General features: G+C 40.1%; 1 protein-coding gene across 1 annotated transcript in view; it reads right to left on the reverse strand.

The window, feature by feature from the left end:
- Positions 1 to 13,444, reverse strand: part of LOC133623895 (apolipoprotein B-100-like) — a 174,227-nt gene that overhangs the window by 97,906 nt on the left and 62,877 nt on the right. Inside the window, exon 30 of the mRNA XM_072916126.1 lies at positions 333 to 684. Within this exon, the coding sequence (XP_072772227.1) occupies positions 333 to 684 (352 nt within the window). The remainder of the gene's footprint in view (positions 1 to 332; positions 685 to 13,444) is intronic.

Genomic DNA, 13,444 nt, shown 5'->3' on the forward strand with positions numbered 1-13,444 from the left:
GACTGTCAGAAAGCGGCTTGAAGATGATCTGTAAAACATCATCTATGCAACATTTTGACCAAAGAACCACCATTATATGTTATGTAGACCACAAGGAAGTCTTTTACATTTAGAAAAAAAATAATAATAATATGACCCTTTTAATGCGCCCTATAAATGCACCTTTTGTATGAAAATAGACCTCATCGGCAGGGCACCTTTGCGCCCATGATCCGAAAAATACGGTATATAAATAAGTATTGGGCTTGAGAAACAGGAAGTTGTTGAAATAAAAATATTGTAAAAAATATTGCTGAGTTTGGCTAACATTGTAGGTAATGACGGTTTGTTACCTGATCAACATTAGGGTCCCCAGTCGGCCATCGATGTTTACTAGGTGTGCAACCCCCCAGTTGCTCTCCAGGCTGCCTCTGAAAGAAGTAGCCCACTGTGGCGTCATCCTGCGAGCGACCGCTCAACGGAGGCTGAGGTGTTCCCGGCGCAGGATTGCCACCCCTGTCCATGCCCTGCAAGTGCGGTCCCCCTGGAGGTCCGGCAACCGCAGCTAAGGGCACTCCAGCGAGGACTCTGACACCTCCACCCTCAGGAGCGCCGTTTGCATGCAGCATCCCACCTCTCGTCTCCTGCCAGGCCCCGTCATTCATACCTAGGATGCTGCATGGAATGCTCATTCCACGGGAAAGCCTTAACAGAAAAGTGCATTTGCGTTAAAGGGGAACATTATCACCAGACCTGTGTAAGCGTCAATATATACCTTAATGTTGCAGAAAAAAGACCACATATTTTTTTAACCGATTTCCGAACTCTAAATGAGTGAATTTTGGCGAATTAAACGCCTTTCTATTATTCGCTCTCGGAGCGATTGTGACGTCACATCGGGAAGCAATCCGCCATTTTCTCAAACACCGAGTCAAATCAGCTCTGTTATTTTCCGTTTTTTCGAGTGTTTTCCGTACCTTGGAGACATCATCCCTCGTCGGTGTGTTGTCGGAGGGTGTAACAACACGAACAGGGACGGATTCAAGTTGCACCAGTGGCCCAAAGATGCGAAAGTGGCAAGAAATTGGACGTTTGTTCCGCACACTTTACCGACGAAAGCTATGCTACGACAGAGATGGCAAGAATGTGTGGATATCCTGCGACACTCAAAGCAGATGCATTTCCAACGATAAAGTCAAAGAAATCTGCCGCCAGACCCCCATTGAATCTGCCGGAGTGTGTGAACAATTCAGGGACAAAGGACCTCGGTAGCACGGCAAGCAATGGCGGCAGTTTGTTCCCGCAGACGAGCGAGCTAAACCCCCTGGATGTCTTGGCTCACACCGTCCCTTATGCCACCAAAGATGATCAAGAGAAGAATATCGACCCTAGCTTCCCTGGCCTGCTGACATTAACTCCAAAACTGGACAGATCAGCTTTCAGGAAAAGAGCGCGGATGAGGGTATGTCTACAGAATATATTAATTGATGAAAATTGGGCTGTCTGCACTCTCAAAGTGCATGTTGTTGCCAAATGTATTTCATATGCTGTAAACCTAGTTCATAGTTGTTAGTTTTCTTTAATGCCAAACAAACACATACCAATCGTTGGTTAGAAGGCGATCGCCGAATTCGTCCTCGCTTTCTCCCGTGTCGCTGGCTGTCGTGTCGTTTTCGTCGGTTTCGCTTGCATACGGTTCAAACCGATATGGCTCAATAGCTTCAGTTTCTTCTTCAATTTCGTTTTCGCTACCTGCCTCCACACTACAACCATCCGTTTCAATACATGCGTAATCTGTTGAATCGCTTAAGCCGCTGAAATCCGAGTCTGAATCCGAGCTAATGTCGCTATATCTTGCTGTTCTACCCGCCATGTTTGTTTGTATTCACTATGTGACGTCACAGAAAAATGGACGGGTGTTTATAACGATGGTTAAAATCAGGCACTTTGAAGCTTTTTTTAGGGATATTGCGTGATGGGTACAATTTTGAAAAAAACTTCGAAAAATATAATAAGCCACTGGGAACTGATTTTTAATGGTTTTAACCATTCTGAAATTGTGATAATGTTCCCCTTTAAATGGTTAACTCGTCAGTAGGGATGGAATTACTTCACTCTTGACCACAGCATTAGGCACACATGCATAATGCAATTGAATCATGTGCAAGTTAGGAAGTTTATTATTGAGGTTGTTGCCAATAAAACGATAATAATATATATTGCAATAGACACATAATATCAATTTAAAAATGTGTTCGCTAAAACGCATTTCTGGTTGCATTAACAAAAGGCACTCCCGGTCTGGTAACCGAGCACAACAAGGAAGTGATCAGTAAGCAATGGTCGGGACACGCTGAACAGCTAATCGCGTAACAGTATCAACTATCAAGTTTGGTTGCGCCATCTTGCTGCCAATTCTCTGCATTGAGTGAGAAGAGAAACTAAAATCGAGTGACGCAGAAGAGAAGAAATTGTCGACAAAACAGGAAAAGTCACCTCAACAGTATGGCAGATTTTTGGATTTTTTCCTAAACGGACCGTAGTCTTTCGCAGCGCTCATCTTTTCTTTTAAACCCCATTCTGTTCCCTATTCAGCTGTACAGAGACAGCAGGTAGGAACTAAAGTGCAAAACTGTATGAATACAACAAATAACAAAATTAAAAATAATAATTTGGTCCAAATACAGTAAAATAATCATTACTGCATAACATAAATTAATTTACATACTTAAATAAGAATAACAGACCAAATACATGTTACACAGACCACTTAACTTCCTGGCAGTACACCTGCAGAAAATTGTTCTTCTCTGGTTTTCTCTGTGTTTATATTTTCACCCTTTGATTTATTTTGTTACACTTTATTTAGCATATCTTACATATTCCTTATGTTTGCACTAGGGTTGTACGGTATACCGGTATTAGTATAGTACCGCGATACTAATGAATCATAATCGGTACTATACCGCCTCTGAAAAGTACCAGTCCCCCACTTAAAAACTAACGATAAAGGTGAAGCTATAAAACTGAAACACCTCAGGAAGAGGTGCTTTAAGACATGGCTAGCTAGCTAAAGTTTAACCGCAGTCTGCAGTGTTTTAGCTACTTCTAAATCACTAATCCTCGCCTCCATGGTGACAAATAAAGTAAGTTTCTTACAAGTATCATCCCTGCAGGACGAGGAATAGCTAAACATGCTTCACTACACACCGTAGCTCACCGGCGTCACAATGTAAACAAACGCCATGAGTGGATCTACTGTAATGATACCAAGTACAGGAGCGTATCTAGTTGATACTACTATGATTACATCAATATTTTTAGCATCACAAAACCTTTTTGGTTTTTTTTTTAAATGTACATTGTGTTTATAAACTCAGGAAATAGTCCCATGGCACATGAGGACTTAAATTATGACCACTGTATGATCCTGTAACTACTTGGTATCGGATCGATACCCAAATTTGTGGAATCATCCAAAACTAATGTAAAGTATCCAAACAACAGAAGAATAAGTGATTATTACAATTTAACAGAAGTGTAGATTGAACATGTTAAAAGAGAAAGTAAGCAGATATTAACAGTAAATTGTCAAGTAGATTAATAATGAATTTTCTACTACTTGTCCTTAATGTTGACAAAATAATAGAATGAGAAATGACACAATATGTTACTGCATACGTCAGCAGACTAATTAGTAGCCTTTGTTTGTTTACTTACTACTAAAAGACAAGTTGTCTCATATGTTCACTATTTTATTTATTAAGGACAAAATTGTAATAATAAACATATGTTTAATGTACTGTAAGATTTGTTGTTTAAATAAAGCCAACAATGCCATTTTTGTGGTCCCCTTTATTTAGAAAAGTATCAAAGAGTACAGAAAATTATCAAAATAATTTTGGTACCGGAACAAAAATATTGGTATCGGGACAACACTAGTTTGCACCTTAATTTAAAGAGGATATCGTTAAGTGTTTATTGTGATTTTAGAATTGTGTTCATATTGATTGTTTTCCATGGTTGTATTGACATTTCCTTTCCTTTCGGTCTTGATAGTTGAGGGGATTACAATCAGAAGGAAGGTTACTACATTTGAAATAACACTTAATGAATAAAATAAATAACAAAATGAAATCATTGTGCTACTTAAAAAATAATAATTTGGTCCAAAAATAGTAAAATAAATGACTGCATAACATAAATTAATTTATAGACTTAAATAAGAATAACAGACCAAATAAATGTTACACAGACCACCTAACTTCCTGGCAGTAAACCTGCAAAAAATGGTTCTTCTCGGGTTTCTCCGTGTTTATATTTTCACCCTTTGCATTATTTTGTTACACTTTATTTAGCCTTTCTTACACGTGCCTTATGTTCGCAACTTCATTTAAAGAGGATAATGTTAAGAATTGTGTTCTTATTGATTGTTTTCCATGGTTGTGTTGACGTTTCCTTTCCTTTCAGTCTTGATAGCTGAGGGGATTACAATCAGAAGGAAGGTTACTACATTTGAAATAACATTTAATACATTTTATTTTTCATCCATTTTAATAATCATTTGAATACCTTATTTTAGCTAGTTAATTATCAGAACCATCTCAGGATAATAAAGCGCAGTTATAAACCATGCATATATAAGAGTGTCAATCAAACCTTAGCATTAAGTATTTTTTTATAACAATTGATTATACAACCAGTTTAACTGATACTTCCATACATTCCAACCACTATTTCAATTACCGTATTTTTCGGAGTATAAGTCGCACCGGCCGAAAATGCATAATAAAGAAGGAAAAAAAAACATATATAAGTCGCACTGGAGTATAAGTCGCATTTTTTGGGGAAATGTACCGTATTTTTCGGAGTATAAGTCGCACCGTAGTATAAGTCGCACCTGCCGAAAATGCATAATAAAGAAGGAAAAAAAACATATAAATCGCACTGGAGCCTGGCCAAACTATGAAAAAAACTGCGACTTATAGTCCGAAAAATACGGTATTTGATAAATCCCAACACCAGGAATAGACATTTGAAAGGCAATTTAAAATAAATAAAGAATAGTGAACAACAGGCTGAATAAGTGTACGTTATATGAGGCATAAATAACCAACTGAGAACGTGCCTGGTATGTTAACGTAACATATTATGGTAAGAGTCATTCAAATAACTATAACATATAGAACATGCTATACGTTTACCAAACAATCTGTCACTCCTAATCGCTAAATCCCATGAAATCTTATACGTCTAGTCTCTTACGTGAATGAGCTAAATAATATTATTTGATATTTTACGGTAATGTGTTAATAATTTCACACATAAGTCGCTCCCGAGTATAAGTCGCACCCCCGGCCAAACTATGAAAAAAAACTGCGACTTATAGTCCAAAAAATACGGTATGTTAGTTTAAACAAACAGCAATTATTTAATGGCAATGAACCAAATGAGAAAATTGTTCTTCTCTGTTTTTTCTGTATTTATATTTTCACCCTTTGCATTATTTTGTTACACTTTATTTAGCATTTCTTACACGTTCTTTATGTTCGCATCTTCATTTAAAGAGGATAATGTTAAGAATTGTGTTCATATTGATTGTTTTCCATGGTTGTGTTGACATTTCCTTTCCTTTCGGTCTTGATAGCTGAGGGGATTACAATCAGAAGGAAGGTTACTACACTTGAAATAACACTTACCGTATTTTTCGGATTATAAATCGCAGTTTTTTTTCATAGTTTGGCCGTGGGTGCGACATATACTCAGGAGCGATTTATGTGTGAAATTATTAACACATTACCGTAAAATATCAAATAATATTATTCATCTCATTTGCGTAAGAGACGAAGCAAATGGCAGCAATCGTCACTCAGACGTCAACCAATAAGAATTCGGCGGGGGAGGGTCATGGCAGAAGTGCATTGTGGGTCATGCTATATGCTACTGCCGTAGCTATTAAAATGGATCACATCAACATTGGCGGTAACTTATAAAAACTGAGAAGGACTGAACAAAAATGGCACCGAAAAGGAAATCATATACTGCAGATTACAAGCTGGACATAGTGAAATATGCAGCAGAGAACGGCAATCGAGCAGCAGAAAAAAAGGACATACCAGAAGCGACACCGGGGAGGAAGATTTCATGGGATTTAGCGATTAGGAGTGACAGATTGTTTGGTAAACGTATAGCATGTTCTATATGTTATAGTTTTTTGAATGACTCTTACCATAAGTCAGTTGGTTATTTATGCCTCATATAACGTACACTTATTCAGCCTGTTGTTCACTATTCTTTATTTATTTTAAATTGCCTTTCAAATGTCTATTCTTGGTGTTGGCTTTTATCAAATAAATTTCCCCCAAAAATGTGACTTATACTCCAGTGCGACGTATATATGTTTTTTTCCTTCCTTATTGTGCATTTTCGGCCGGTGCGACGTATACTCCGGAACGACTTATAGTCCGAAAAATACGGTAATATATATTTTTTTTTCCATCCATTTTAATAATCATTTGAATACCTTATTTTAGCTAGTTAATTATCAGAACCATCTCAGGATAATAAAGCGCAGTTACAAACCATGCATGTATAAGAGTGTCAATCAAACCTTAGCATTAGGTATTTTATAACAATTGATTATACAACTAATTTTACTGACACTTTGAGTTGGATACGCAGACGCGGTACCGTGAGTACGCATGCAGCTGCGGCTTCCAAACATTTGACCCCTTGCCCGTACGTGCGTGCCGCTATGTGCATGTCACGTACGTAACTTTGGGGAAATATATGTGCTGTATGAACTTTGGGGAGGTGAACGGTACTTTGGGCTGTGGGATTGAGTGTGTTGTGCAGGTGTTTGAGTTGTATTGGCGGGTTATATGGACGGGAGGGGGGAGGTGTTTGTTATGCGGGATTAATTTGTGGCATATTAAATATAAGCCTGGTTGTGTTGTGGCTAATAGAGTATATATGTGTCTTGTGTTTATTTACTGTTTTAGTCATTCCCAGCTGAATATCAGGTCCCACCCGCCTCACAGCATCTTCCCTATCTGAATCGCTCCCACTGACCTCTAGTCCTTCACTCTCACTTTCCTCATCCACGAATCTTTCATCCTCGCTCAAATTAATGGGGAAATCGTCGCTTTCTCGGTCCGAATCGCTCTCGCTGCTGGTGGCCATGATTGTAAACAATGTGTGGATGTGAGGAGCTCCACAACCTGTGACGTCACGCGCATATCGTCTGCTACTTCCGGTACAGGCAAGGCTTTTTTTATCAGCGACCAAAAGTTGTGAACTTTATCGTCGATGTTCTCTACTAAATCCTTTCAGCAAATATATGGCAATATCGCGAAATGATCAAGTATGACACATAGAATGGACCTGCTATCCGCGTTTAAATAAGAAAATCGCATTTCAGTAGGCCTTTAACATACCAGGCACGTTCTCAGTTGGTTATTTATGCGTCATATAACGTACACTTATTCAGCCTGTTGTTCACTATTCTCGGCGTGGCGCAGTGGAGGAGTGGCCGTGCGCAACCCGAGGGTCCCTGGTTCAATCCCCACCTAGTACCAACCTCGTCATGTCCGTTGTGTCCTGAGCAAGACACTTCACCCTTGCTCCTGATGGCTGCTGGTTAGCGCCTTGCATGGCAGCTCCCGCCATCAGTGTGTGAATGTGTGTGTGAATGGGTAAATGTGGAAGTAGTGTCAAAGCGCTTTGAGTACCTTGAAGGTAGAAAAGCGCTATACAAGTACAACCCATTTATCATTTATCTTTATTTATTTTAAATTGCCTTTCAAATGTCTATTCTTGGTGTTGGATTTTATCAAATAAATATCCCCCAAAAATGCGACTTATACTCCAGTGCGACGTATATATGTTTTTTTCCTTCTTAATTGTGCATTTTCGGCCGGTGCGACGTATACTCCGGAGCGATTTATAGTCCGAAAAATACGGTAATACAATTTTTTTTTTTCATCCATTTTAATACCTTATTTTAGCTAGTTAATTATCATAACCATCTCAGGATAATAAAGCGCAGTTATAAACCATGCATATATAAGAGTGTCAATCAAACCTTAGCATTAGGGTATTTAATAACAATTGATTATACAACTAGTTTAACTGACACTTCCAGACACTATTTCAATGATTTTAGTTCAAACAAAGAGCAATTATTTAATGGAAATAAAAGAAGAAAAGAACTAAACGAGCGCAGGGCAAGACTCTTGTTAGCATTGTCGTTTAGCTTAGCATGTGACCATTACAAGTGCCGTTCTTCTACCGCTGGTTTACAGTTGTGGACGCATTTTAAGATGTAATTACACGCAATTTAAAGTGTATACGGTATTGGTTTTATATCCCACAGTGTAAAAAAAAGTTTTTAATAACACATATTGATCGTCAGGCGTTTCGACAGACGAGCTAGCTAAAGCGTTAGCTTGCTAGCACAACCAGCCAAAGTGCCGCTAATGAGCGATTTACTTGGTTGCATTTTAATGGCAATTTAGTTGGCTTTATTCAATGTATTATTTGCTGGTTAATATTTGATAAAACGAGCATTTATGGGAAGAGTGGGCATGTATGCGGTTTCACTGTAATTAGCATGAGCTGGCTCCTCACCTAGCCGCGTCGGGCCTGTTTTATTATGGGCTTTACATCAAAGTTTACTCAAATAACCCAGCGTCGATTTTTTTTTTAAACAGAGATTATTTCGTGTGGCAAAACGGCGAGTCGTGTAGGGGAGTTATTATTGGATTTGCTCAGGAATATCGCAGTCATGCTTGGTGTGCTAATTGTGCCAAGTTACTATAGCTTGAAGCAGCCAGCAAACACTCGGCTAAAACAACATGGCACCCCCTACAAGTCCCAAACAAGAGGGGCCTTAACTGCTAAACAAAAGAGGAAATGCTCGCACAAACAGCGGCGTGCAGGAACACCGCCGATCGCACCACCCCTGGACAATGGAAGAAGAATACTTACGCGTTATAGTGTCCGAGAGAGGCTCCGGTCTTGAGGCACACGCCGTAAACCAGATTCTATATTGTTTTGTTTCCTTGGAGAGAGCGCTGATTTTTTTTTTTTTTTTTTTTTTTTTTGGGCCAGGCTTTGATAGCCTTTGCTAACGGTTTCCGTGTGTTACCGCCCCCTGTCTGTAAAGAGCGTCAACTGCAGGCGATAGTGTTAAAAAAAAAAGAAAAAAAAAGAAAGAAGTCCCCTCCCCATTCATTACCAGTCGAGGTGGGCGATACTACACTCGTTGGTACCGATTCGATTCCGAGTAAATACACCTGTTTGAAGTTGCAAAAATTCGTTTTGATTGATTGAAACTTTTATTAGTAGATTGCACAGTACAGTACATATTATGTACAATTGACATACTTGCCAACCTTGAGACCTCCGATTTCGGGAGGTGGGGATGGGGGGCGTGGTCGGGGGTGGGACTGGGGCGTGGTTGTGGGGAGAGAGGAGGTGTATATTGACAGCTAGAATTCACCAAGTCAAGTATTTCATACATATACATATACACACTAGAGATGCGCGGTTTGCGGACACAACCGCGGAGTCCACGGATTATCCGCGGTTCGGGCGGTTGAAATAAAAAAAAATTAGATTGCCCATGTGCAGCTGAGATAGGCTCCAGCGCCCCCGCGACCCCAAAGGGAATAAGCGGTAGAAAATGGATGGATGGATGGATAGATTTTATCCGCGGGTCGGGTCGGGCGGTTGAAATAAAAAAAAATTAGATTTTAAATAGATTCAGGCGGGTGGCAGTTAAACCAATTCGGAAATATATATACATAGTTAAATGTTGTTACCCACATACGAAAAACGAGCAGGCACCTGCAGCATATGCCACAACAGAAGAAGAAAAAAAAAAAGAGAGATGGACACTTTTACGGAGCGGAGAAGGGACGCCTCGCCGGGGTCCGGGACCGAGGCCCCTTCCCCCGAGAGGGCCCCACCGGGAGCCGTAGCTGAGGTGATCCGCGAGAAGGGCCCGACGCACGTCCAGGGTCACCACCGCGGCCACCGCACGACACCCCGCCTCGTCCGCCTTCGCCGCGGCCGGTGTCACGCGCAGCAGGTAAGCAGCTTACCTGCACGCCACCCCCGTGGCCGGGGGCGCGTAACAGGGGTCACTCCGCGCGCAGTGCGCTCACGAAAGGGGTGGGGCAAGCAGAACTGGCGCTGCGGGATGAACCGAACGCCGGGTTAAGGCGCCCGATGCCGACGCTCATCAGACCCCAGAAAAGGTGTTGGTCGATATAGACAGCAGGACGGTGGCCATGGAAGTCGGAACCCGCTAAGGAGTGTGTAACAACCCACCTGCCGAATCAACTAGCCCTGAAAATGGATGGCGCTGGAGCGTCGGGCCCATACCCGGCCGTCGCCGGCAGCGAGAGCCGCTAGGGCTAGGCCGCGACGAGTAGGATGGGCGCCGCGGTGCACGCTGAAGCCTCGGGCGCGAGCCCGGGTGCGAGGGACATCGCACCTCCACGCGCTTGGAGGTGCGCTCAGCGCGGTTCCCAGATGATTGCTGCATTGGATCAGTCGCCTTTCTTTAACAGGCAAAAGCTTTATAACCTCACTAATGCCTTGCATCGTCTATATTAGATATATAACAACGGGCGGGTGCGGGCGGGTGCGGGCGGGTGCGGGCGGGTGCGGTGTTGATTAAATGTTAATTCGGGTGGATGCGGATGGTTGACGACTTTTGTCATGCGGTTGCGGATGAAATAATTGCCTATCCGCGCATCTCTAATACACACACACACACACATATAAATATATATATATATATATATATATATATATATATATATATATATATATATATATATATATATATATATATATATATATATATATATATATATATATGTAGCCGATAGAGCTGCGCGGATAGGCAATTATTTCATCTGCAACCGCATCACAAAAGTCGTCAACCATCCGCCATGCACCCGAACCAACATTTTATCAAAACCACACCCGCCCGCACCCGCCCGTTGTTATATATCTAATATAGACGATGCAAGGCATTAGTGAGGTTATAAAGCTTTTGCCTGTTAAAGAATGGAGACTGATCCAATGCAGCAGAGACATTCAATGCGTGCCACGCATTAATATATCTTGGCCACGCATTAGTGGCTAAGAGATATTAATGCGTGATAATATTATTTATCATTATTATAATATTATTGTCATTTCCATTAAGAAAGTGTTGACTATTGTTGCCAATGCCCTCAGATCAGGAGTGTGTTCCTCACACTTTGTGTGCGCTGTTGCAGCAAGCAGAACGAGGCTTTTAAGAAGTTAAAAAAATGTTTTAGAAAGACTAGGCCTATATTTTCGTTAGGTAAAAAAAATGTTCTGAATTTATTTCAATGAATATTAACTTGTTAACGTTATAATGCTCAAATAGGGACGAGGGCGGGGTGCACAGTGAAGCAGCGAACAATTTCGCGACAAAGATGAACCTTTATTGATTGATCTGCAGCCATGACAAAATATCAGACAATCTCTATTGTCAACGACAGGCAGGAAAATAAAGATAAACACATAGCCTATGTTCTAGGCATAGGCATAGGCTCATACGTTTTTAAGTTGAAATAAAAAAATAAATAAAAAATGTGCCTCATAAGCCTTAGGCTGTCAATCACGCGCACAAACTTAAATTATACAATAACATATGTATGTCATCTCTATTTAAACAAAAATAAATTAAATAAATAATAATAATAAATTACCTGCAACTTATTGGCCAAGGCAAATAGCTGAAGGGGGGAAATCAAACCCATCAGACTGCACTTTATCATCAAACTTGAATTATAATGAAAATAGACGGTCGCGACAAACAAAGCAGGCTAAATAGCCTTACATTGTCGCCAATCGGAGATGCGCTTCACTTGAAAGCGAGGCCAAATAATTATTAACATATAGTAGTATATCTCAAATAGAAAAAAAACACAATAAACAACGCAATTGCCTTAATTCCTTTGTATTGTAGTGCGCCCAAACAACACGTAACCATCAAAATTATTTAGCTGACCGAACTCAATATAGGTTAGACGTGGGCTTATTTGGTATAGCCTATAGGTAACGTAGACTAATTCGTTTAACATATCCAACCGTATGTCTACTTACTTTTTTTTTGTTAGCACTATCAGGAATAAAATGGCATCTACAGTGCCAGGATTCATGCGAGAGCGCCTGGCCTCTAAAATGCGCCCTGCTGCGCTGAAGGAGCGCTCACTTGCGCCACTGTTGCTGGGACGCGGTGCCTGATGAACAATTGACTGTTTCAAAGAGTGCTGCTCGTTTTTCGTATGTGGGTAACAACATTTAACTATGTATATATATTTCCGAATTGGTTCAACCGCCAACCCGCCCGCATCTATTTAAAATCTATTTTTACCTGCCCGACCCGCGGTTTATCCGCGGACTCCGCGGTTGTGTCCGCAAACCGCGCATCTCTAATATATATATATATATATATATATATATATATATATATATATATGTAGCCGAGCTAAATTTTATTCTATTTTATTTTAATTTTGGTCATTTATTTACATCATTTTTTGTGGTGAACTTCCCCAAAAGTGTTTCTCATTGTAAATAGGTTCCATTCTATTATTTTCCGCTGCATACCTTTTTGTTTCCCTGGGGGGTGATTTGGCGTTGCACCTTTGTGACCAGCTTCAGTGAGCACTGACGCTCAGAGCTGTGGAGAGAGATCCTTTTTGCTGTGGACTGTGTGTGACGCCCTGTTGTTTTTGTTTCGATTCAAAAAAAGGTGAATAAATCCTCCACGATTCAACTCCTGTGTGTGCGCCTCACTACAAGATACACAACGCAGAACAGTGACTGTTACATACATATATACATATATATATCTACATCCTGAAAATATGCCAACAAAACTGTGTTTAGATAATTGATACTTCAAACTTGCATGAATAGATTTTAAGGAATATAACATAACTTGGCTTCTGAGAGCTTCAAAATGTAATGAATAAAATGCTAAAGTTGTTGATAAACAAGCAATTATTTTAATAATTAAATATGGTCATCTTAAATGAATTATCATGATCATTTAAAATTAATTATTTCATATATGTTTATTTTAATGTATAATTCTATGGCTGGATGTAATAAGGAGTCAGAAAAAATACAAATAAAAATACAACTAATTTTGATGTTTTTAGCAAAATATAGTAAAAATGTATTTAGTTTTTTTTTTAAATTAATAAATATATTTATTTTTAGGTAGGATAAACATAATAATACAATGTATCTCTAGTCTGGATGATTTAGTTCTTGTCACCCTGTTGTCCTCCCGTCATAAAAAAAAGGCTGTCCTCACTCAGGTCCGCATGGAGCTGGAGGGGGCGTGGCCTCCAGCTCCATGCAGACCTGAGTGAGGACAGCCTTTTTTTTAATTCTCCCGAAAATC

Source organism: Nerophis lumbriciformis, linkage group LG26 (genome assembly GCF_033978685.3).
Source record: "Nerophis lumbriciformis linkage group LG26, RoL_Nlum_v2.1, whole genome shotgun sequence".
NCBI classification, from domain to species: Eukaryota; Metazoa; Chordata; class Actinopteri; order Syngnathiformes; family Syngnathidae; genus Nerophis; species Nerophis lumbriciformis.